Source organism: Lytechinus variegatus, chromosome 1, assembly GCF_018143015.1.
Source record: "Lytechinus variegatus isolate NC3 chromosome 1, Lvar_3.0, whole genome shotgun sequence".
Classification (NCBI taxonomy): domain Eukaryota; kingdom Metazoa; phylum Echinodermata; class Echinoidea; order Temnopleuroida; family Toxopneustidae; genus Lytechinus; species Lytechinus variegatus.
In genome coordinates this window covers 55,574,196-55,601,697 of record NC_054740.1, presented here as the reverse complement: position 1 = coordinate 55,601,697, position 27,502 = coordinate 55,574,196, and the positions used below count along the sequence as shown (strand labels likewise).

Here is a 27,502-nt window from a genome sequence, read left to right as displayed (position 1 = left end):
ACCTGCATTACAAAATCAATTATGATGGGTTCTTGTAAAGCGCCGGTATCCGCTGGGTGCTCATGGCGCTTGCTAAAAAATAGGAAATATCTCACAAATTTCAATGTCTTCAAACAGTGCTTAGGATCATCATTCAGTTCAAGTACTGTCCTAGTAATGCTACAATTGAGTTATTCTTGTGATAATGTTGAGTGGGGAACAGAAAGGTCTTCGGGTAAGGCTCAAAAGTTGATTGGGTCTCTGCTCTCCTGATAAGACTGGGGAAGGCTATTCCACAGCTTTGGTCCAGAGATGTAGAAGCAGTGCTGATTTTCTCTCCTCAAAGAACATTTTCACACAAACACTAAGCAGAGAAATATTTCCTTTCTTCCTGTTTATTTATGATCACTCTGCATTTATTCCTACAAACCTCACATTTTCATGAAAAAAAAACAAAAGTGAGAATAAAAAGTAAGGAAAACATACAAGGACATGATCGATACTGCATGATACTGCTTGTCCCCCATCCCTTAAAACTACACAAATTCTTGGGTGTCACATACCGTACATGCACTAGTATTCAACCCGTTTGGAGAACTTCCTCAAATATATAGAAATAGAGAATAAACCTGAATTTCAGACCTTTCTCATTTCTAAGAGGAAATTCAGGGTTGTCTGTTGCCAGTATTGTTTTTATCAATCTGTGCGTGTGGTGGAACGATGGCTATTTGCACTAGTATTCCACCTACCTACACAAGTAGTTAACCTAGCGATGAAAGATGGCCTGTCTCTCAATCTGCCCTTGTCCCATCCGACTATGGACTAGACCATTTGAGATGAGACCAAATGGAATTAGTCAAAGCCAGACTTACATAGATCTAGTTGAGCAATCTAAACTATTTTGAGATTCGCTATCTATCATCACTAGGTTGAATACTTGTGCAATTCGGTGCAAAATGTCATCGCCGCATAATTCGATCCTCCACGCATACAGACAACAGATTGATAAAGAAAATGCCAACAGATTACTCTGGAAATATCAAAGATATGAAATTAAGATAAATTCCCTATTTCTAAATATTTGGGGGAATTTCTCCAAATCTTTGAATTATGCCGGGTTGAATACTAGTGCCCATACGGTATTTTCTTATAACTTGTCTCAAGATTATTCTACTCGTGTTTCATGTTGCTTTCAGAGTATACCAACAAAATGGTCATCTTTTCAGTCAATTGCAAGATGTTTGCCAAGATTAATTAAAATGAAGATAAAAATCATTAGTACATAAAATGACGTTAAGCACATGTGACTGTTTCTTCGAAAGCTATTCATGAATTACACCATTGAAGGCTTAATCTACCAAAGCTAACTAAATTTTGATTACATAATCAATCTACCACACAAATAATACACAATTCGTGAAAACAGGTCCTCAGATTGGACATCTTCATTTCAGACAAGACACTAATGCCATTTTCACAAGCTAACTGAGGATCAAACCAACGTGGTTTCATCCTTTGAAAAGATTCAGAAATTAAGGTCTAAAAGTAGACTTGGGCTGGCGGGATTGAAAAGCTGATAAAATTCATTCAAATTACCTGAAAATAGAATAGGATAAATAATGGGTAAAAGCTTAGAACTTTGAAGAAAAAAGCCACCATTAAAAAAAAAATTGTTGTTACATATATTATATCCATGATAAAAATAAAATGCTTTAAATTTCAAAATAGTGAATTATTCAACATAAATGGGAAAGAGATGAATGGTCCTTTTAAATTCCAAATCCTTATTCATTTCACTTTCTTTGTCTGCAATAGGAAAAAAAAAACACATGTCACATTTATTTTAAGAGCACAGTAAAGAGTTACTTACATTTTGTTAACTGGTGGGAGGGCAAGGTTTCCAAAACAGCAGACCAAACTGGTTCATGTTAAAGCAACAGAACCTTATTATCCATAAATACTAACGTAATGCAGTTAACACGAAAATAGTATGATTGAAGCGCCCATGACAAAATCTATCTTAGTGAAAAGTAATATGGTGTAGATAATATTTATCAAACATTTCCAATTCAGTCCAACAGAATAAATGTTCCAAAGTTAATTTGAGAGTAGAAAAAAAGCCCAATTCATTAATTTTTTTAGTCATCTTGTAGGAAATAGTTTCTATTACACTTTCTGGAATGATAGAAATTATGATGAGATTTCATAATACACAGTTTTCCAGAGCTCTTTAAATTCTAGAAGAGTTACGACTTTTTAACAGTTCTACCAACTTCTTGGAAGACTGTACATATTATTTGTAACACATAAAAAATCATGCTTGTATCATTCTAAACGGCTAGGAGATATTATCAATTCACACTCCTAACTAGAACGATACTCCAGGTTGGCTGTGAATTAGATATCCTAACAGACAACAAAACATCAATAGTATACAATAGCAAAGCAAGTTTACAGTTCAGTTGCATACAAGGCTATCTTCGAGGTTATAACAGCTTTGATAAGAAATTACACAAAATATTATCAAGTTACATCATATTAGGGCACATACTGATAATTCTTGGTCTCTTTCAAAAAGGCTCATATCAACGTCTCCAAGAAATGTTCTTCCTTGAATATTTCTCCCTGCGCATCACTGCATGGTAGTCAAGCAGCGAACATGAATAACGAAAACGGCATCAGTATTCAATGTATTGTTAAACTAAATGAATAAACAATGTTTTGTGTTTTACATCTGATCTATCTGTTTTTTTTATAATTTGCTTCCTTAAAGCCACAATAAGAAGGAAATCATACTGAACATTTTCTACCAGTTATCAAGTTGACTAAAACACATGATACAATATAAAGAGATAACAGAAATTCTTTTAAAGACTATTTGCCCCCTTCCAGAAGCAGGCCTCACTTTCCATAATAATCTCTTGCTCATTAATCACAGCTGTCAGTTTTAAAGTAAAAGAAATATATCATGTCTACCACAGCCCTCTCTGCCAACCAAATTCATTGTGCATCTTTCCTTTGAGAACCTTTTTCCATATCCAACACTCTCCAAAGAGTCTGCCTGACTAGACCCTTCATCCTCCAACAGAAAAATAAACCACTGATCTAGCATTCCGTATCCTTTTGATATCCAAATATATATATCATTTTGTGTGGTTGACATTTAATTATTAACTGATAATTTGAGTCGTCTTAAAAAATCCAATTGTTTGTAACCCCTGAACTTTTTTTCTTCTCATTCCTTGAAAGCTTAACAAGGTAAACTCCATTCATCTAAGCATACGCCTTCCACATAAAGGCTCAAGATTCGATCCTCTTCTCAATCTTTACAATCTTAAAATCAAACCGTTGGAAGCAATCGTTTTGTTCCGTTTAAAAAATAAGTTTCAATGCACCCATTCAAGAAAATCACTCTCTATCGCCTCCGTTCGGCGAATCGACACTCACACATGCATAAGAAATAAAAGGTGGGCAATGCCACTTTTTGTACAGATCCTCCGTACAACTTCCTCACAATCTTTGTCTGGCCGACACCACTGGCTTTCACAAAAATAAAAGAATTACAAGATAGGACATTACTTGTAGGAAGAAATAATAAAATATAATAAAATTCACAGAAAGGAGATCGGGGATGTGGGAACTGAAAACTACACCATCGTACCACGATTGAATCGTGCGATGGTCGTATACGCGTACTATTCTCTAAAAACGGATATGACTTGCTATCATTTCTCAGCTACCAGTGCGGGCGCATCCTCTTCTTCTGCAGCCTCGGCTTGCTTGGCAGCCTGGAAGGGATAAAGGGGAAAAAAATGTTTTTTTGATGAAGAAAATTAATCAATATGCAAAAATACACATGCATGCCCATATTCTGATGTCCGGTAAAGCCAAATTCTGCTTTCCGGTAAAGCCAAATTCTGATGTCCGGTAAAGCCAAAGTCTGCTTTGAAGTATGAGTTGACGATGGATAGCCAATCGTGACATAAATCCTGAACGGTAGAGGTTCAATGTATCGGCTCATTTGACTCTCAAATCATTTTTTACTACCCGTGTCCCATTTCCCCTACGGCAGCCGTACGGTAAAGTCGAAAACAGTCGCTTTAACATTTTTGTACAGCTATACATTGGTGGTTTGAATAAAAATTCATTTAACGGCTGTTTTCCTCTCGCCATACGGCCACCGAAGGGGAAGTGTGACTGAGGTGTAACTGTCTGTGAATGATTAACAAGATAGTAGTCCTTCCCATTTTAAGAATTTGTAAAGTGCACAGTAAACATAAGAAACATATTACAATGCAAACAAATTTTAAACATTCTTGGCTTCACATAATTTTAGCGAGCGAGACCAAGGCCTAAATTAAACCAGAAATCAGAACACCGGCCACAGTGTCACACATTAAACTTAAACTTAAAGGCTGGGCCATTTGTTAGATCGCACAGCCTAAAATGAGAGGGGGGTCTCAGCAGTTTACTGCGCTAAATATCAGCACGAGAGATTTTTCCAAAGGCATAATATACAAAACTTTAATTCAAGTGTTCAGAAAAATATTGTGGTTTCAATTTATGCATGATTTTGCATTTGACAAACAGAGGGCAGTATTCTATTACGCATAATAAAGGAGTTGACTAATAATGACCGTGGTAAGGCAATTTATAACAATACAATCAGAGACTAATACTTTAACTATCTTCTAAGACCCCTGTTATTGAACCAGAAATCAGAACACGGGCCACAGTGTCACACATTAAACTTAAACAAGGCTGGGCCATTTGTTAGATCGCACAGCCTAAAATGAGAGGGGGAGGGGAGATCTCAGCAGTAGACTGCGCTGAATATCAGCACGAGAGATTTTTCCAAAGGCATAATACACAAAACTGGAATTCAAGTGTTCAGAAAAATATTGTGGTTTCAATTTATGCATGATTTTGCTTTTGACAAACAGAGGGCAGTATTCCATTAGGTGTAACTAAAGGAGTTGACTACTAATGACCGTGGTAAGGCAATTTATAACAATACAATCAGAGACTAATACTTTCAATATATTCTAAGACCCCTGTTACATCTAGAAATCGGTGGCCCAGAGTCCAATCGCAACCTTGATGAGAATTAAGTGGATTAGCTTAACGAACGGACCAGGGGGCCGTTTCATAAAACTGTTCGTAAGTTAGAAGCGACTTTAAGAACGACTGGTGATCCTTTCTTACGCGCTAAATGATCACCAATGAACATTAATGGTGAATATCATTTACCAAAAGAAGGATCACAAGTCGTTCTGAAAGTCGGTCTTAACTTACGAACAGCTTTGTGAAACAGCACCCAGGTCCGTAAATGTGCCCATTTACATCACAGCATTTTCCCTCCCCTCTCCGGATTGTGGACAGACGGGTCGAGCTATATTTGATTGCTGACACTAGAGAGCACTCTCTGGCTCTGAAAAATATAAGCGGTAGTTGAAGCTGAAGTTATTTACTAGCTATCCTTCAACTCAATCACAATGCTCGCATACTGCAAAAGACTGGAAATTCGCATGATATGACGGAATTTGCGACCACTGGCAAACGGACCAAGACAGGTACAAGGTAGGTTTACATCTGTGAATTGATGGTCCAAGGCCTGCCCGAGACTACCTCTTGAGGCGGTTCTCAGGTAGGTTTGCTAAAAGGTGGCCCGAGGTCATTTTGGGATATTTACATTTGATTTCTTTCCAACCCGAGGCAGGCCCGGGTCCGCCAAATTTCTAGATGTAACAGGGATCATCGTGATTGACAAAATTTAAGGGAGCGAATTTGCAGAGTCGGGAAGTATGTTAAATAGAGTCCCCAGGTAGAAGGAATCACCACCATTGTATTTAAGAACTAATTGCACTATTCGTATAAGATGGGGAAATCCGGGATGTAGTGGTCCACCTGCACATCTGCAAGAATCTTCACCAGAGGAGGCAGATTCCGAAGAAGAAATCAAGAGATGGGTTCTATGACTTACCTTCTTTTTCTTCTTCTTTTGAGCCTTTCGACTAACCGATGTATTAAGCAACTCCTGAAAATGAAAAAAAATATACATATAATAAAATGTAGCATCACTACCACACAACCCATTACTCTGAGTCAATTTTCTCTTCAAATTATTATTCAATTCGTCTAGATTTGAGCAGTGCTCATTTAGAATTTCCAAATTAATTCAATCTTTTGCACTGGAGAGATACCCTGCCACATTTTACCAAGGTTTCAGCCTTGCAAGTGGTGCACCTCTGGCAGTCTCATCTGCATTACCGTGATTCAATATAGCAGCAGTGCTGAATATGAAAACTAAAAATTCATTATTTGTCCCCAACACACACACACAAAACATTTATTTGATGATGATATATCAAATGAACAGATAAAGAAAGTTTTTTTTTACTTAGACATGTTTAAGTTTTTTTGTCCCTTTCATTATGTAAGGCTACGTCAAAACAGAGACATGAGTGAAAGATAACTTCCCAATTTCACACGATTGCCACTGTGCAAATTACTTTGCATGCTTTCCATTCATTTGGGCATGCCCGCCGACTTATTTGAAATTCGTAACATAGTCTGATATTTGTAACAGTTATATATGTTTCATAATGGTTGGCAGCTCTGTTCAGCATATTTAAATACCTGTTGTACAAATATCTCAAAATGAGCTAGAACAAATCCAATTAATTATCCACCATTTCGGTCGGTATGCAAATGAGGAAATGATGACATCACTCACTATTTCTTTTGTATTTTATTATATGAAATATTTTTATTTTTTCGTCATTGTCATGTGAAATGAAATTTCATTCCTCCCTGAACACGTGGAATTCCATTATTTTAACATTTTGTGCTTTAGGCAAGGAAGTCCTCATCGTCGAATTCGTAAAAATGGAAATATTGTATAATTCAAACAAAAAACAAAATAAATAGTGAGTGAGTGACATCATCAACTCTCTCATTTGGATGCAACTGGTTCGTTCATTTAACTATTTTGTTAAAAATAAGCGAAACTTTGAAATGTCATATCTTTCTTATTTTACATCCGATTTTGATAAAATTTTCAGCACTGTACTTGTCTGATTTTTCTCTATTGATTCAAATCAACATTTCTCTGAGGTGGACTTGACCTTTAAATTGAATTCTTACCTTGAGTTCCTTGTCTTCAATGGTCTTGTCTGACGGGTAGAGAGATAGATCAACTGGTATACCTGTAATCTTCAACGGTCCATTGGGCATCAACAGAACCGTAAACTTGAACTGTGCAACAAACTCACCTAAGAGAACACAACAAAAAACAAAAAAACAAGCTCATGCTAACACATCGATGTTACGTACACTGTAATTATGAATATTTTCATATCCTACGGCCTGTACTACATTCTTTTAACCCTAATTCTCCTGGGGGGGGGCCATAATGGCCCCCCCTCAACAATTTTCGCGATATATCTGCTGCGCGAATTTTTTTCACCTCGCAGCTCACTGACTTTTTACATTCAAGTCTCGCGCAAATTTTGAGACCAAAGTTGTGACGCCCGGGTACGCGGTTACGACATTACGCAACATTATGCAAGTGCATGTCAGACCCAAAATTGCTCATAAACGTGATTTCATGTACAAATCCAATGCAAATTGCATATTTAGCCAAAATTCATAAATGTATCATTATTTCTACTTTTACTGATTAAACTTAATTAATTTTGCCTTGTTTATGATCAGAATTATGTCTGGAACAATTTCCATTGAAAAAACAATAAAAAACAAAAAGTAAAAAACAAAGAAATACATAAGAAATTCATAAAACAATAAAATACATAAGAATTTTTATTTCCAAACCAAAGTTTTTATGAATTACAACTGTTAAGAATGCTACAAAGAAAATTTTTACCAAAAATTAGCATTCTAGGAGCTTTATTTAGTGAATTAGAGCAAAAAGTATGATTTATGCATAAATTAGCATAATTCATATAAAATAAAATCTCATTATTTTGGAAAATTTTACCATACAGCCTTGTAGATTACATCGCACACTACCAGCGTGCAAATTTTTGCGTCGCTCGCGCGATAGGCGGCCGAGATCTTAAGGGGGGGCCATAATGGCCCCCCCCCGGGAATGACAAGAATCAAAATACCCCGGGAGATTTATTGTTAACATACACTTCTCCGAAAACAAAAACACTGAATACACCAGTATGGATTTAACATTTCATGAGATTTGAGGAATTGGAGGCATGTGATTGATTCTACTGCAATGGATTCTCAGATAAATCTATCCTGGAGCTAGTGTCCTAAAATGTGATTGTTCCAATCAATTACGATTATGGAAAGCCAGGGATGTCGAAACCTAGGATGCAAATGTTGAGAGGGAATGTTGATCATGTTTTCAGAAGGGTGCTTGAGTTTGAGGTGGCTGGTCAGAGGGGAAGGGGGCGACTCAAGAAGACATGGAAGAAACAAGTGATTGAGGAGAGTAGGAGCGTTGGGTTGAGGGACAAGGATGCACTGAATGGAGTAAAATGGAGTGAGGGAATAAGGATGATCTCTGCGAGTACTAGGTGAATCCAGGCACCACATAGGAAGGAATAAACTGGATTTTAAATACTACTACTGCTACTGCTGCTACTACTACTACTAAATAATATAATAATGATTATAATAATAATATTAAGAATGATAATAATGATACTAAAACTACTACTACTACTTACCATCTTTTTCATACAACACTGGATAAGGTTCAACTAAATTATGGTTCATACATTCAACAATACCCATACGAGCCTTGCCTTCATCTTCAAATGCCCTGAAATCAAATTAAAGAGATGAAATAAATTTGTCACAAAGAGAAAAAATTGTGCATTTGACAGAATGAGAAGTAAACTATATACCCAATTTCAATAGAGGCAGGGTGTGAGTGGTCACAAATATAAAGATCTGAAAAAAGCTGAAGAGTGGTGAAAAAGTCTGAAATAGAACGAGCTCCCATTCTTTTTACAGAGGAAAGCCCAAAAAAGCTGAAAATCAAAACAAAACAAAAAATCTGAAATCAGATGAAAATCTGAACTCTCACACCCCTGTAGAGGTCAACAACATGAGCAAGAAAGAAAATATTTTCAGGTGGACCAACAGTTTTCTTGATACATGCAAACAATTTGTAAAGAAATCATTTGCGATTTCAAACATGAGGATGACAATGGTGATAATGGTCATTATGAATATAACGTTGATGAAGATGACGATGTTAATGGTGATAGTGCTGATGATGAAGATGATGATGATGGTGATGATGATGATGATGATGATGATGATGATGGTGATGATGATGATGATGAAGAAGAAAAAAAGATCATGGTGATAATTATGATGAAGGTAATAATAGTGATAATGATGAAGATGATGTTGATGAAGAGATAATGGTGATGATGATAATAATTATGATGGTGACGCAAGGATTGCGATTGCGATGACGTTAAGGTGATGATGTAGATTGCGATTAAGCTTTTTCGATATACTGGTATTAGTAATACCGTTCGGTATGAAAGTCATACCGGTATGGATACCGCCGTTGAAATTTCAATACCGAAATACCGTCATACCAGAAGTTGAAAATATCATACCGGTATTTTCTTCTGTATTGTCGTTTATGGGTATTTTTACAGTAAAATTAAGCCAAAACAATAAGTTCTTTGGCTCTCTCAACGTATTTAATGAAATCAGAATCCAATAATCTAACCTCGAAATGAATACATCGCCCCTTAACTACTGTCTGAGCTCCGTTAGCCGCTGCATAAGGCCTCGGCCCCACCGCTACTGATACAAGCCTTGAAATAAGCACCTGTGAGCCGGGGGCAATTTTTTTTTTAAATTGCCCCCAGCTCACGGGCTTTTTACAGGAACCGGGGGCAATTTTCTGGAACCAGGGGCAATTTAAAAATATATATATATAACGGTGAACCACACCGCAAATTTGTTTATAGTAAGCGCAGCTCCTGCAATTTTTTAATTAGTAAATGAATAGCATATGCTAAGTATTAGGCTTATTCAAACATTTAAGAAATCAGATTTAAATGTTTAAGTGTTTTGACACCCTCACTCCACATCCCCTTTACAACCACACACACATGGGCTTATTTATTTTTCGTCTTTAATGAACCATGATCAATGACCCCCCCAAAAAAAAAAAATCTAAATAAATTAATAAAATAAAAATTAAAAAAAAGAGAGAGAGATGGAGAAAGAGAATTCAGATCAAATAATAAATTTACAAAAAAAAATAATTTTTAAGGCTTTTTTTATGGTTTGAATCATGGGAGTGGGTGAGTGTTTGTGTGTGATTGTGGCTGTGAGGTGCACTTGGATTGCATATACGAAATCAATAAATAACTCAGTCTATTCAAATTCCAGCACATAGCCACAGGCTATGTACATGTACATGTATTGTAGGTTCACGTACCTTAAGTTTTTCACAAGTTATTTGAAAACGCAGATCTCCACAGAAAATGCCTTTCATTCTGGGAGAGTCTGAATTCGGTGAAAATGTATTCATTAATAACTTAAATATTCATCACAATGAAGAAATCATAAAGTTTTTTGACAGTTTTCAAAAATTAACATGAAATCTAAACTCTATCTCAAACGGAAAATCACCATCACTTAGGCCATTACTGATAGAATTCTCACCCAGAGCTCTGGCAGACATGAGCTCAAAACTGGCTTGCTAACACCACACTCAAGTGCACGCGGCGTCCTCCTTATTTTTTTTTTTAGATGGAGCCTTGTTAGATTATTTATTGTCTGATATTTACCCCTCTCCAGGAAAGAAATTAAAAAGCTACAATTCACAACTATAAGCTAAGTTATTTTGGATTATTAAGGCTCCGTTTTGACAAGCACGGTCGGCGACTGTGAGGATAAAAGACTTGCACATCGTATGTGCTGTGAACAGGGATTTATCTCCTGTGCAATTCGAATTACTATATCACAGAATTGTGATATCCCGACTGGAAATGTGTGCATTAGAAATTGCACATGGTGAAGCATGGAAAAACCGCTACCGGAAGAACGCGCGCATATGTAGGGGAAGGCGGGGTAAGTTGAGCATAGGGGCAAGTTGAGCCACCAGCCGCAGGCCAATAATGAACGAGTCAGACATTGTGGTGGTGTCATGTATTGATGACCCATAGCATAACCCCTAACCCCACCACATTGTTTCCAACTTTGAAACAAAAAGAAGTTTTTTAGAGGGAAAAATGTGAATTTCAGCCAAAAAAGTAAAAAAGAGTGTGAAATAGATAAGTGCTTTATAAACACACACGTCTTTAAATATAATAAAGACATGATAACAACATTATTAGTCCAGGTATGGATCTTCATTCTTGTCATAGTCTTTTATATGATGGATGCATAATAAATGTGTGGATACAAAATTATCGCACTAAGTTCGGACTGGGGTAAGTTGAGCCAAACAGCATGGGGCAAGTTGAGCCATGGTAATTCCTATGGTAATGTATCTTAAAAAAAAAAAAAACCATAAAAATCGATTGAAATACAGGCTGAAAGGAGCAAATTAACATGACTGCTCTTTTCCTTTTACAGGATGTTAGTATTTATAGAGAATTAGCAAGTGAAAAGACTTTAAACAAAACATTGACATGCTGGTTCTCCCCCATACATTTTGTACATAGTTTTTGTGGCTCAACTTACCCCAGAAGGTGGCTCAAATTTACCCCATATATGGGGCAAGTTGAGCCATTTGACATCGGTTTTTTCAAAGGTCACGATGACTTTCAGTGTTGGGGTAGAAAGTTATACATAGGTGGAAAATATTTCAGAAGAATGAAATTTCAAAGCAAGGTACTTATTTCGACAAGATTATTAATCATATCAATTCTAACATGCAAAAAGCAAAAACTGTCACAACTTACCCCGCCTTCCCCTATTACAGAAAAAAGACGGACGTACCTTACTTTTTATGGTACAGAGAAAAAGACGCACTTGGCAATTTTAAACTGTGTTTATCGTAAATTGAAAGTTATTTGATTTTGGCTTTACAGATATTTAAATTACATGTATGATATGGCTTCACTGCTCACTCACGGCGGGCGCAATTACCTGGAAAATATTTGCGCCCGGTCGTCAAAATTTTGATGATTTTGGGGCTTCATGGGCGCAATTGATGGCGTTATGAGCGCGAATTTGCGCTCAGCGCCCACTTATTTCAAGGCTTGTACTGATACTGGGGTGCATGTCGGCTCAGCTCCATGCACTCGTGTACACAGCTACAGTAAACAACGAAGTCGACCGAGACGGAGAGCATTTCATGAAGAGTTTTTTTCAGTGGTTTCAACAACAGATTTGCTTTCCGCCAATCACATGCGAGGGTTTCCTAGCTTGTAACATCCCTCTACACAAACAAAATCACTGACAAAACTCTTTTTGAAACACTCCCTAGCCTGCCTTTTGACCACGTGGTGTATTGCGGGGGCTTCAACAAAGTATCAACCTTGGCTTGGGGCGTTGACAGACAAACCACAGGGATTAACACTTGTTTTTTCTTTATGTAAGTTTTTTTTTCTCGGACTGCTCTTAACTTGTATCGATGGGAATGTCCACTGAGTTTTTTTTTTTTTTTTTTGGGGGGGGTGCTGTGCATTGACAGACAAACCACAGGGATTAACACTTTTTTTCTTTATGCAATGTTTTTTTTCTGGACTGCTCTTGACTTGTTTCAATTATGAAAAGTTTACTGTTATACTATAAGCCTGCTACAAAAATCGTCTGACCCCCCCAAAAAAAATAATAATAATAAATAAATACATAAAGAAAAAAATAATACATTAATGAATAAACAAATTAAATATGAAAATAAAAAAAGACAGAAAATGTTGATAACATTAACAGGAAAAAAATGTTACGCCATCCCTCTTTGTTTATTTTATCTGTGAAGTGATCGTAAATGGAAGAAAGTGGCTGAGAATATTTGTGTGATTTGTGATGGGTGTTGTATCCGTTTTGTGCATGTTTGGTCATGAATAAAATAAACTATTGGATTGATTGTAATTTAAATTTATGATGGTCTCGTGGCGTGATAAGATGTTGATCAACTAAAATTTGGCATGTGTGAAAGATGAAATTTACAAAAAAAGAGGGGAAGATCGAGATTCGGAGAAGAGGATGTTGATTGTTCGTGGTAAGAGAGGGGTGGTGACAGGGAGAGAATGGGCCAATGGGAAAGAGAGAGTGAAGAATTAAGGGGCTGGGGAGAAAAAGAAAAACAAAAGCAAGAAAAATGAGTAAGAAAGAGGCAGCGGGGGATAAGAAGCTTAGGGGGAGGGTTTTACTTTTAGACAACGTGGAGATTCACAAGAGGGGGTGGGGTTCAACACAATGGACATTTATAAGAAAAGTTATTTACGAGACGTCAAAATTTGAGGTCAACAAACTTTGAACCTTCGACGAACACGTGTTGATGTGAGTGGTAAACAAAAGGGGCGAATCTGAATGTGAATGAGTGGGGCCAGATCGGTGAAGGGAAAATCACGCATATATCCTTGACAGTTTTAGCAGGGAATTTTGGTGCTTGGAAGTTAGGGCATGTACACACGTTTAGCAAAGTACATGTCAGTGAGTTTGTGCGGTGTAGCATTTGGCAACTTGACTTATTGGTTTCGTACCATGTGCTTGCTGAGATTATTTTGCACACATGCACAGGTAATTCACAGCTCTCGTTGGGGAGAAAGCATGATCGTATAACTTTTGGTAAAGAAAGAGAAAGTTTTTGTCAATGAGAATGGACCATGCTGAGCATTCCTCAGCTGACCACAAGCATCCCCTCTTTATCCGAGGCCATATCAGGGCTAAACAAACATTGGACACAATTTGCACAATAAATTGGGAATTTACTCGGTATTAGTCGGTATACCGGTATTGAAGCTATTAGTAATACCGGTATTGAAAATATCAATACCGAAAAAGCTTAATTGCGCTGATGACGATGATGAGTGCGATGATGATAAAGATGAAGATTAAGATGGTGATGATGACAATGAAGATGATGAAGGTGATATGATAACAATGAATAAAATTATGATGAAAATGATGACGATGATGTTGACGATAATAGTAAAGTTCAACCTACCTGAGTGAAAAAGGCATAGTGGTGAATCGTTTGGTCAGCTCGCTGAAGAATGTCCTTGAGGTCCGCATTTTGAGCTGGTAATTTTCTTCCGTCCTTTTGTAAACTGTTACCCTATCCTCTCGTTCTTTGGCCTTGCCTTCCCCTGTACTGACAAGAACGTCTATAGCATACACCTCATGAACCTCAATCTTACACTGGTTATGCTCTCGCCTAAAAAGAAATAAAATATATTTTCATCGTCAAGACGGGCATTATGATAAGGCCTCGGGTGTTTCACAAAGATTTTAAATGTGACTTTAGTTTCAGTTTGATGCAGTATATAACACATCTTTGAATGAATCGTTTATCTACAAACTGTCCAACAAATCAAAATGATTTATTCGCAGGACGTGAACATCATAACACCCGATGACACAAACATAATTGTCAAAAGAAGCATCTGTGTTAAAAAAAGTCTCATGACAATACCAAGACAACAACAAATATCCTCAGAGACTGAAATAAGACTATTGTGTGGGGCGTCAACACAACTGGGCGTTGTGGCGTGCGCCTGTAATCCAAGCTGTGGGGAAGTTACAAATTGATGCAGAGGTTCGAGCCCTGGTCACGTCTTTCGGATGGTGACGTTAAAGGTCGGTCCAAAGCGTAAATAATCATTTCTGATTGATACACGTCTGACAAAACTCAAACACACACACACAACATTGTCCGCGACAAGAAACAGATGAGAATTGAAGACACACACCATACCCAACAATGACAAACTGAAGTCAAGCAAAAAGATCACATTGTCAAAACTGAGCTCTTTTACCTCAAAGACAAAAAGCCTTTGTTGTTACAAATAATACACGATACCATGGCCTTCTTTGCGGGAGACATCACAGATATCAGCAATTTGGACAGTATGTGAGGTGCAACGTGCGAATCCTATTTCCAATTTCATTGATGGTTTGGAAATCAATGTTATTGCAACAGATTATAAATTCACCTTGTTGGGAATGTGGAAATGATGACTATTTACATGATTTTATTTTTCAATTTTTTTTTGTTTTTTTTCAATACATCTACATGTATAGGAATACTGGTTTCTGACCAGTAAGAAGCAATCTGAATCCGGACAGAAAATATATCTGACATGACTTGGCCATCCTGAGCTGGATGGAATATAGTGGGTACAAACAAATCACTGTCAAAATATCTCACTGACCTTTTTAATTTTACTAGGATATAATTACATGAATTGCTTGACCCCTTCCGGCTCCTTCAAATTCTCCTCCTCCTACTTTGCTTCCTCATCCTTCCCATCCTCCTCTTTCTTTTCTTTCTCCTCTTTCTCTTCCTTCTCCTCCTCCTCTTCTTCCTCCTCCCCCTCATCTTCTCCTTAAGTTCTGCAGTCTTTAGTTATTGTAAGAATACAATATTTTCACATTTATGATGCCTGTGGCCTCTGACCTTTGGTGACCTTGTAACCGCCCTTAAATCTAATCACATTATTGTCCATCTAATAGGCTGAGATAAAGAATATTTATAACAACAGTCAGTGTGCAAGCCCGTGTTAATGAGCAAGATTTATCCTAGTCCTCTCATGGCTGAATTCACATCCCTGCAAAATCTCATGAATTGTGAGACTTTGTTTCTCAAAGAATTTAACCACATTCTTCTTCAATAAAATTAATTATTTTTGTACCATATGAAAGAATAAACGTTACTCTTTTCTAATGAGTATTTCTTTTGAATAAAATATTCTAATAGAGAAGTTAATTTTTGGGCATGAAAAGATGCCTCACAACAGAATTTTCTTCCTCTTTTTCTCTTGCAAATTGTGCAAAATTATGTGTTTTAGGCACAAACATTATTTATATCATCAGAAAGCTCAAACTCTATACTTTCTTACAATGTCACTCTTGATATGAGGCACCTTTTAGATGAGTCAGCAACCAGCTTTTTCTACCAAAATGCAAGACAAGATTTCTGAAATTTCTGAGTAGTATAAAATCCTAAGATCCAGAGTTCTGATTGGTTGAATAGTGTTTTCAAAACAACTGGCGTGGGTAATTTGATGAGATTGCCACATGGGAAGTGTGACTTTGCCATGAACCCAGCACTGCAACCGTTGAGTGTGTGGTCTTTTTGGCCAATCAGAGTGCAGTATTTTTGTTTTCAAGCTGCTTAATGTACTTGTCCGATAAAAAGTGTGATCTTGACTAGATTAAACCAATTCTTGTTTTGAAACCTATAACATTTTAAAGCATAGATATTCGGCTTTATCAAGATCTAAAAATCATTTGGGCTCAAACAAAAATTAAGTGTAAAAATAACAAATTTTTGTCAGGTGAAAATAATTATTTTGTAGTATATTTTAGATCAAAATTTTCACCTACATTACAATATCTTTAAATAAATTCAAACACATGACCACAAAGAATGATTCTTCTTCTTTACAAGATACCAAAATCATGAAATTTGATGAACATGTAGAGCAGCAACGACCGAATCAAAAGAGTGTTGTGGTCCGCATCAAGCTCATTAAATATGCAAAACCTCTCTAGTCATGAATATCACTTGGATGAAAGAAGCCACTTTTTGGGACCTGCCTATTGACTAAATGCATGAATTACAAACCATAACTTACATTTGTTCTTCTGTTGGGTTCTGGATAATACTCTTTTCGCCGTTGATGACGTTCCTCTTGAGCTGATGTGATAACATTCCCGAGACTGGTTTACAATCAAACGCCTCGGCTGCCTTCTGGATTACTTCCGTTACTTCATTGTTCTGAAGAAGAAAAAAAATTTGTTAATCCTATTTGGGAACCCCCATGAGTATGACACCATCCCCATTTACTTTACTAAACTGGTTTCCCTTAGACCACTTTGCAAAACCAATTCAGAAGATCACTTCATTAGCGCTTACATCACCACCTCCTAAACTGGTTTCCAGAACCATTCCATGAAAATTAGTCTTGTTGTTATGGGAATGCTCTCAGAGGTGTTACAAGTTTCGCGAGAAACTTTGAAACCTTTAAACATTTAAAACATGATCATCTGTATTCTACACACCATGTATACCTAGTAGGACATCCAACATAATAATAAAAATAATATTAATAGCCAATTTTTATATAGCGCTTTTCCCAAAATGGCTCAAAGCGCTTTACAGCATATTATTACCCCAGCCATTGGATTCATTTCACAAAAAGTGCATAATTTCCACCCCCTGGGGAGCATTCCTTGCATTCATTACAGCCTCATTATGGTGCTGGCAAATTCAAACATACAATATCTTTCACCCATCTAGCACCTGGGTCGAGAGTGGCAAAGTGAGGATTAATGCCTTGCCAAAGGACGCGAGACCGCAGTGGGATTCGAACACGCGACCCTCTGTTTACAGGGCGAGAGTCAGAACCACTACACCACGGATCTTCCACCAAGATCACTTCAAAACTCCCATTACGTTTAATTGGTTCCTGCTACTGATTTAACATAGAAGATGAGAGAGGGATCTATGCTTGTCTTACACCTTACATGTTAGACCATTCTGAAAACATCGTCTGTTTCATAATTCATATGAATAGTTTCTTGAGCTCAGATATCATCATGGTTTGAGCAGTTCGTAAGTGAAGTCAAAAAGGAGAAAAGAAGTACAAGACCCTAAATACCTGTGTGTCAGGCTTGACTTTCCTTAATGCTGCTTCGGCCATTGTATGGGCCGCCCTCAGGAGATCCGCCTTTCGACCTTTGACCTTGTTGTCTGACGTTGCCCCGACAATCATGGTGTGTGCAACAACTGCTATGAAGCCATCCACGTGGGCACCAAGATCACTAGGGAGTGAAGGAGAAAAATAAGAAAAACAACATTTTTATTATTGAATCTTCAGCAGACATTTGGCCTGATGTTACCATCACAATATGGTGAAAAGTGACATATATTGTGGTGTTGGTACAACAACGCCCTTAGCAAAACACTTTTGGGCGTGGCAGCACTGGTGCAAACCACCTTACACAATGCATTTATGCGCACTGGGTGTCTTTGCACGTATGCCATTTGCGAAGGAAAAGGAGTTGTACCATGGTCACATTTGTTCTACGGCGGCCGTACGGAGAGTCAAAAACAGCCGTTTTAACATTTTGGTACCAGCTAAATATAGGTGGTTTGAATAAAAATGAATAAAACGGCTGTTTTCGACTCGCTGTACAGCCACCTTAGAGCAAATGTGACCATGGTATTAAGGGCCTTCGTGCACTGACACAATATTTACCTCATTATTCAGTTAAGTTTGTTTATTAATATACAGCAGCCTAAAATGAGTTGCATGACAATTTACAATATTTTTCATCACAGGAGCATAGTATTTTTCTCAAAAAAAATATTTAGAAAATAGATGAAACATTCATACCTGTGATATCATTCAATGCAAGATTGTGCCACAGTTCACCCATCATAGATCAGTTTCAATAGATCTGATTCTTACCTTGAACTTCCAAGGCTCCCAGAGGGAACAGCTCCCCCAAATAAAATTCAACCCAAAGGACCCATTCTCTAGAATGGCAAACCTACCAAGGACAAAATTAAGGTCTGTATTCTGAAGCCAAATTTACACCAGACCATGGTCTAAATCTGTACAAACATTATGTGAAGCCAAAATTTTTTATATTTTTTCTTGTGATCACATTCTTCCTCCATCAAAACAATGGCGAAGGAAAACTAATTCAATTATCATTCCAAGAAAATTTTTCACTGATCCAAATAACAGATAAGCTGATAAAAAAAAAATATTCAGAGATTTGTGTCACAATTGCTATTCACAAACCACAACTTAAAACCGGAGATAAAATTAACCCTTTAGCGCCATGGTGTAGCGGTTCTGACTCTCGCCTTGTAATCAGAGGGTCATGTGTTCAAATCCTACCATGACCTAACGTCCTTTGGCAAGGCGTCAATCCACACTTTGCCACTCTCACCCAGGTGCTAACTGGGTACCGGTAGGAAACAACTGTCATTGTGGTTGGTTTAGCAAGTGCGCACCTAACAGGCTGCTTGAGATGCTATAAATCCATTGAGCGGGTGATAATTGTGAAGCGCTTTGAACAGTCGTAGATTGATAAAGCGCTATATAAATGCCAATTATTAACCCTTCAGTCTTCAATGCTGTTTGCATACCATATTTTTCAGCTTCAATGTAAAAGTATACCAGACTTGCACAAATGTGGGTAATAATATATATCCTATCCAACTGCCACCATCCCCCTCAAAATAAAGTTCCAGTGACGATTTCAGCTTTGCATTAAAACTTACATCTTAACAACATCTCCCTCCTTCAGCTCTGCTTTCGATTCACTTCGAAGCGGTGAGAAATGACATACACAGTTGTTCACTGATATACAGGTTGGGAATGCAATACCTGGGTAAAATAAAAATTATTTGAACAAGCTCACATTATACTCAAAATGATTTCTGTTGAGACAATTCAATAAGGGGTCGTTGGACAATATACTACAGACTAAACTGCTAAGCAACATGTATTTATTGTGCTTCTAGGGTCCGTAACACAAAGCTTAGCAATGTTCGTAGTCCATTTTTCTACGATTGATTGCATCTACTACAACGTACAATCAATCATGAAAATCAGGCATAAAAATCAGGCATAAAATCAATCTCAAACTTGTGTGTTTTGGGACCCTGATAATATGATTTGTGTGTAAAAGGAGTTTCAAAATAGTTGGGAAAATAGGATTAACATTTATAAGCCCTTGTAATTACAAATACATGAAAGTAGATGCAGAAAACTCTGTTTCCATGACAACTCTTTTCTTGTGACAAAGTCTGTAAAAATCATTGTACATTGTCACTGTATCATCCTACATCTAGATCTGCTACAGTGACACAAACTGAACTTTGTCAAATCATGAAATCTAAACCGAACATACAAACGCACATGTGGGAAAGTGTATCATAATATCACTTGGAAAAAGACCCAAAATTTTGCTAGAGTCCCATGCTTAATGAGCTAATTTCTCAGTAATTACAACATTTCTTTCAGAATACTTTTTATTTATGCAAAGAGACAGTTGGGTGGTCACTTTATTGGATATTGTAGAAACTCATTCTAAAATTGTTACCACAAATGGCGTTCTTAAACCTTGTTTTTATTGCAACTCTATACTCTACACAAAGAGTACTGTACTCAATGGAAGACGACAACTTCGGGGCTCCTATATCATAAATGACATTGACAAGAAACTACTTTCCTCCACAGGTAGTAGATGCACTGAACACAAATCAAGTGAACAAGATCACACACACTTTTTCCTAGATTCTGAGTATTTGAAGAGCGATCCAATAAACACCATATTTTTGTAATACTGGAATGATAGATGGATCCTGGAATTTAATTCACATTACTGACCCTTAACCAAAACTTTAGAAATGCGTTTAAACGATCATTTACCTTTCTTCATTTCTTTGTCCTTCTTGTAGACTTGACTCGTCTTTTCCTCCAGAATCTTGTCTCCAAAGTCACATATCGAGACGATCTCCGCCCCTGCTACACATTTAGCCATCACTTGCTTCAAGACATCTGCGAAAACAACAGAGGTAAAGATGAAACAATTCACATATATTGTGATCCTTGCAGCCAAAATATTGACCCCCTCCTCCTAACCCTACATTTTTTTAAGGGGGATATAGGATATTTAACCTGCTTATACATGATTGCTCCAAGTCAAACCTTTAAACAAAAATTTGAGGGCAACCAGTACTCTGATGTCAATCATGAACATGGGGAGGGGAGGAGACTGCCATGGTGAGTGTAGGACAATAGGACATTCATGACACCGAGGTTCATGCCATTGTCATAACAACCAGGGTCTGTTTCATATAGCTGTTCGTAAGAGCGACTTGAAAAACGACTGGTGATCCTTTCTTACAGGCTAAACCATCGCCAATTCAATATACCACTTACCGCAAGAAGGGATCACCAGTCGTCCTTCAAGTCGCTCGTAACTTACGAACAGCTTTATGAAACCCCCACCTGGAGGCCGTTTCATAAGGCTGTTCGTAACATAAGATCAACTTAAAGAATGACTGGTGATCCTTTCTTACGCGCTAAACCATCGCCAATTCAATATACCACTTACAGCAAGAAGAGATCACCAGTCGTTCTTAAAGTCGCTTGTAACTTACGAACAGCTTTATGAAACACCCACTCGGTTTATTATCTACATGCATGGATGATCCTAGTAATTCCCGGTGAGCTAAATACAAATCTTACATTTCAAAAGCACAGTATTTGAACATCGCTTGTATCACTTGTCACAGCCTCCCGTCTCATGAAAAAAAAGGTTTAAAACTAGAATTATCTTGAAATCTGAATATTAACTATAATTGCAAGTGGAAAAGTATAAAACAAATACACTTCAGATCTTCAATTCTTCATGAACTTTTATTATGGAGCTATTCATCTGCAAACTTGTAACATTGTCATTGACAATTTCACAATTGTTACAGTTTATTTAATTAAGCTCGATAGATTATGGTCATACTTTTAACTTCACATTGATAATTCGGTTAGCTTTGTGTAGCAGGGATTTACTCAGCCACAAGCATTGTCTAGTCTGCTGGGCAAACCCTTCACTCGAGTAAAGGGTCTGAATTGCAGCCCACCCATGCCTTGTGTACTGAAGGCCCTCTCGCTCACAGCAAGTTTTGTATGTGCTAGTCTTTGCGTGGAGGCACACTTGTTGATCAAAGTTCCAATAAGGGTCTGTGCCTGCAGAATAGGCATTGTCATTGGTCCTCTATTTCCACCTAGCTAAGTGTGCATGTAGAAACTGGTATCCAAAACAATTTGGCCAACTTCAAGACAAGATTATATTCGAAATAGAAGCTTACAGAAAAAAATAAAGGCAGTCAAGTGAATGTATAGGATATTTAAAAAAATGAAACGGAGGTATAACGTTAGATCTAAATCCTTTCTTTAGAAAACTCTAATATAGCTGTTGTCAACTGCTCTATAGTCAAGTGAAATTAAGGCGTCAGGTCAGAGCCAACCAACACTGTAGTCTGTATCATCAACTCGTAGTCGTTGGTCTACACTTAACTCTTATTTACACAAGTTTGAATCTCATATTTAATAGAAGAGTCCAGATTGCTCTTAATAATTTTCTGTTGTGAAATTTATAATAGCATTTAACCTTTTCAATTCATTGAATTCATTCAAATCAGACCCAACAATAGTTTTAATACTAATGTTGGGTTCTACTACATTAGGGCCTACTGTAGTCCAACATTAAATGTTCGTGAATTTAGTCAATGATAATTAACCAACAATGCGACATTGTGTGGCGGATTTGGCAGCTGGGGCCTGGGCATATATTGCCCTAGACCAAAAGCTTCGGTCTCTGTTATGTTGGTTGTTCAGCTGAACTCCGTTGGCTTCACTCACCAAAAACAGAGACCGAAGTTCAAGCGCGATCTGTACAGGGGACTCAATGGCCATATCATATGTTTATGTACTTAAGATCTGATAAAATGGGGAAGTGAATTTGCGCGACAGCCGAGGTAAGTCACTGTGTTGGTTAAGCTTTTTCGATATACCGGTATTAGTAATACCGTTCGGTATGAACGTCATACCGGTATGGATACTGCCGTTTAAATTTCAATACCGAAATACCGTCATACCAAAAGTTGAAAATATCATACCGGTATTTTCTTCTGTATTGTCGTTTATGGGTATTTTTACAGTAAAATTAAGCCAAAACAATAAGTTCTTTGGCTCTCTCAACATATTTAATGAAATCAGAATCCAATAATCTAACCTCGAAATGAATACATCGCCCCTTAACTACTGTCTGAGCTCCGTTAGCCGCTGCATAAGGCCTCGGCCCCACCGCTACTGATACTGGGGTGCATGTCGGCTCAGCTCCATGCACTCGTGTACACAGCTACAGTAAACAACGAAGTCGACCGAGACGGAGAGCATTTCATGAAGAGTTTTTTTCAGTGGTTTCAACAACAGATTTGCTTTCCGCCAATCACATGCGAGGGTTTCCTAGCTTGTAACATCCCTCTACACAAACAAAATCACTGACAAAACTCTTTTTGAAACACTCCCTAGCCTGCCTTTTGACCACGTGGTGTATTGCGGGGCTTCAACGAAGTATCAACCTTGGCTTGGGGCGTTGACAGACAAACCACAGGGATTAACACTTGTTTTTTCTTTATGCAAGTTTTTTTTTTCTCGGACTGCTCTTAACTTGTATCGATGGGAATGTCCACTGATTTTTTTTTTTTTTTTTTTTGGGGGGGTGCTGTGCATTGACAGACAAACCACAGGGATTAACACTTTTTTTTCTTTATGCAATGTTTTTTTTTCTGGACTGCTCTTGACTTGTTTCAATTATGACAAGTTTACTTTTATACTATAAGCCTGCTACAAAAATCGTCTGACCCCCCCCCCCAACAAAAAAAATAATAAATTAAAACATAAAGAAAAAATAATACATTAATGAATAAATAAATTAAATATGAAAATTAAAAAAAGACAGAAAATGTTGATGACATTAACAGGAAAAAAATGTTACGCCATCCCTCTTTGTTTATTTTGATCTGTGAAGTGATCGTAAATGGAAGAAAGTGGCTGAGAATATTTGTGTGATTTGTGATGGGTGTTGTATCCGTTTTGTGCATGTGCGGTCATGAATAAAATAAAATAAACTATTGGATTGATTGTAATTTAAATTTATGATGGTCTCGTGGCGTGATAAGATGTTGATCAACTAAAAATTTGGCATGTGTGAAAGATAAAATTGGCAAAAAAGAGGGGAAGATCGAGATTCGGAGAAGAGGAGGATGTTGATTGTTCGTGGTAAGAGAGGGGTGGTGACGGGGAGAGAATGGGCCAATGGGAAAGAGAGAGTGAAGAATTAAGGGGCTGGGGAGATAAAGAAAAACAAAAGCAAGAAAAAATGAGTGAGAAAGAGGCAGCCGGGAGATAAGAAGTTTAGGGGGAGGGTTTTACTTTTAGACAACGTGGAGATTCACAAGAGGGGGTGGGGGTTCAACACAATGGACATTTATAAAGAAAAGTTATTTACGAGACGTCAAAATTGGAGGTCAACAAACTTTGAACCTTCGACGAACACGTGTTGATGTGAGTGGTAAACAAAAGGGGCGAATCTGAATGTGAATGAGTGGGGCCAGATCGGTGAAGGGAAAATCAAGCATATATCCTTGACAGTTTTAGCAGGGAATTTTGGTGCTTGGAAGTTAGGGCATGTACACACGTTTAGCAAAGTAAGTAGTGCTCAGTGAGTTTGTGCGGTGTAGCATTTGGCAACTTGACTTATTGATTTCGTACCATGTGCTTGCTGAGATTATTTTGCACACATGCACAGGTAATTCACAGCTCTCGTTGGGGAGAAAGCATGATCGTATAACTTTTGCTAAAGAAAGAGAAAGTTTTTGTCAATGAGAATGGACCATGCTGAACATTCCTCAGCTGACCACAAGCATCCCCTCTTTATCCAAGGCCATATCAGGGCTAAACAAACATTGGACACTTGCACAATAAATTGGGAATTCACTCGGTATTAGTCGGTATACCGGTATTGAAGCTATTAGTAATACCGGTATTGAAAATATCAATACCGAAAAAGCTTAGTGTTGGTGTTTTCTAACTTAATTTTTCTGTTTTTTGGCAATTAATGCCAAGAGGGAATATTAATTTGCATTTTGGTCGTGTTTATTTTCAAAATTTTTATTCATTAAAGACAAAAATTGAAGAGCCTCGACGGGGGGATTTTGCATTGCAAGTCCCCTAATGGTGGCTGCACGATAGCGAGCCGTCTGTGTACGAGGAGAAAAAAAAAATGTTAAAAACTCCTCGAAACAGACGGCTGCCAGCTGTCTAATATTGCCCAACATCTACTAGTACTCTACTCTAGATCTATGTCACTAGCGGATCCAGGACAAGTACAGTTGGCCCATGCCCCCCCCCCTTTTTGAGAGGCAATTTAAATTTGTAAACGTAAAATGTAATGTAAAAATGCCGTACATACAGAAGTGTCCCCCCCCCCCTTGGAAAGTGAAGACCTTTTTTAGGGGGAGGGCACGTCTACTTGGACATTTCATGCACTAAAAACATTTATGAATGGGTGACGTCCAACCATGGGCTTTGCCTTATTTTTTTGTACATAAATTTCAATTGCACACGCTCATGCATGCATGCAACACACACACGATCCAATGCAATTCAACGCAACGTGACCCATCTGGTTCATGATATATCGAAAAATAATTTGATTTCCTCGCCAATCATTCCAATTTTATTGATATTAACTTGCTTTACTCACCATTTACCATGTCGCCCACCATTTTATATTTGGTGACGACGATGTCTTCGGCTATGGTAGGCTCTTCTTCTGAATCCGAGTCAGGCATTTTGAAAGATTTTCTTCAACCTCCTATGGAACACACTGCGAAGTACAATTGAACTCGTATGTAGCTAGCGTATGTCGCATACACTGCATTGCAAAATGCGTTGAAATGTCTCCACACGTGTTCTTGCGATACAATAGGACAAGCGCGGGGTTTTAAAAGGATTGCGCGCGAACGTCAGCTAGCTGTAGAGCTTTCTAATCCCGGAGCCATCACCAATCTTTCGTGAAATATACTAGTTGATGTTCTGATTCATGAAACAATTCCCGAACAATTTACCAATCAATTTTGACGTAGCTTTAAATAAGCCGCCTCATATTAACAAATACAAGCAAAATATGGCAAACTCGAATAGGAGCATTGCTCAGCCTAGAGCCTAGCCGGGAGCCTAGGTCCCCTATTCACGGGAGTAAGAAGTCCCGGGGTCCCGGGGATGAGATAGGGTCGGGGCCCGGGGAGAGGGTACTATAGGCCTATAATATTCCCCGGCAATTAGAAGCGGTTATTATTTTTGATCAATGATGCCTAATACTACTGTTATAATGGGTGAATTTATCTTTAAATTATGTCTTTAGAAGTGCGCTCCGCTTGGACCACGCCGACCACGCCCGATCTTGCAAGAACTTTATGCGTGACTTTCCCGGCGCCACAAATTTTTGTTTTTTTCCTATGAACAAAACTTGTAGGCCATTTAGGCCCTGTAGATTACGTAGGGGAAAGTGGGGTAATGACTAACACCTTTCTGATCAGAGCGATAGCAAGAATCAAAGTGAGCCTTATTCCAAAACTACAGTGGCGGATCCAGAGGGGGGCGCCCCGGGCGCGCGCCCCCCCTATTTTCGCCGGATTTTTTTTTTAATGGTTATATTTACTGGATTGGTACAATGTAGTCAATTTCACGGGCTAGATCTAGTCAAAACTATATTTTAACTTACGCTCATGGCCTTTGTGTTCGCACAAATGCACCTCTGTCATACTGTATTGCAATATGTAAATTCCGGAATTCCAGGGCGCGCAAGTCGATTGGTTGGAAAGTTGCACCACTTGTAATCGGGAGTTGCAGTGCAGTGACCAGTGTGAAGATGTTGGATTGGATATCATTTTTTCCCGAAATTTTGTGTTTTTGTCTCACCTGCGAAGCAAAGTGAGACTATAGGCGCCGCTTTTCCGACGGCGGCGGCGGCGGCGGCGTCAACATCAAATCTTAACCTGAGGTTAAGTTTTTGAAATGATGTCATAACTTAGAAAGTATATGGACCTAGTTAATAAAACTTGGCCATAAGGTTAATCAAGTATTACTGAACATCCTATTAGAGTTTCATGTCACATGACCAAGGTCAAAGGTCATTTAGGGTCAATGAACTTAGACCATGTTGGAGGAATCAACATCGAAATCTTAACCTGAGGTTAAGTTTTTGAAATGTCATCATAACTTAGAAAATATATGGACCTAGTTCATGAAACTTGGACATAAGGTTAATCAAGTATCACTGAACATCCTGCATGAGTTTCATGTCACATGACCAAGGTCAAAGGTCATTTAGGGTCAATGAACTTTGGCCGAATTGGGGATATCTGTTTAATTCCCATCATAACTTTGAAAGTTTATGGATCTGATTCATGAAACTTGGACATAATAGTAATCAAGCATCACTGAAAATTTTGTGCAAGTTTCAGGTCTCATGATTAAGGTCAAAGGTCATTTAGGGTCAATGAACTTTGGCCGAATTGGGGGTATCTGTTGAATTACCATCATAACTTTGAAAGTTTATTGGTCTAGTTCATTAAACTTGGACATTAGAGTAATCAAGTATCACTGAACATCCTGTGCGCGTTTCAGGTCACATGACCAAGGTCAAAGGTCAATGAACTTTGGCCGAATTGGGTGTATCTGTTGAATTACCATCATAACTTTGAAAGTTTATGGATCTGATTCATGAAACTTGTACATAA

The 27,502-nt window shown here is 37.9% G+C and overlaps 1 protein-coding gene across 1 annotated transcript; it reads right to left on the bottom strand.

The window, feature by feature from the left end:
* Positions 1–379: 379 nt before the first annotated feature.
* LOC121417436 (proliferation-associated protein 2G4-like) lies at positions 380–25,660 on the bottom strand. Its single transcript, XM_041611154.1, has 10 exons — positions 25,465–25,660; positions 20,562–20,690; positions 19,409–19,514; positions 17,772–17,934; positions 16,746–16,888; positions 14,114–14,323; positions 8,685–8,779; positions 7,126–7,253; positions 5,963–6,016; positions 380–3,767 (listed from the first exon to the last, which is right to left on the bottom strand). The coding sequence occupies exons 1-10, from the start codon at positions 25,550–25,552 to the stop codon at positions 3,705–3,707; spliced, it is 1,179 nt and encodes a 392-aa protein (XP_041467088.1). The 5' UTR covers positions 25,553–25,660; the 3' UTR covers positions 380–3,704.
* Positions 25,661–27,502: the final 1,842 nt, after the last annotated feature.

Bases quoted from the DNA above. Each gene is read 5' to 3' on its own strand.
- LOC121417436 (XM_041611154.1), bottom strand. From the start codon at position 25,552: ATGCCTGACTCGGATTCAGAAGAAGAGCCTACCATAGCCGAAGACATC. The intron at 16,889-17,771 runs GTATTTAGGGTC...TTTCTTCTTCAG, and splicing joins AAGTCAAGCCTGACACACAG to AACAATGAAGTAACGGAAGT. The intron at 8,780-14,113 runs GTAGGTTGAACT...ATTTGATTTCAG, and splicing joins ACTATGCCTTTTTCACTCAG to GGCATTTGAAGATGAAGGCA.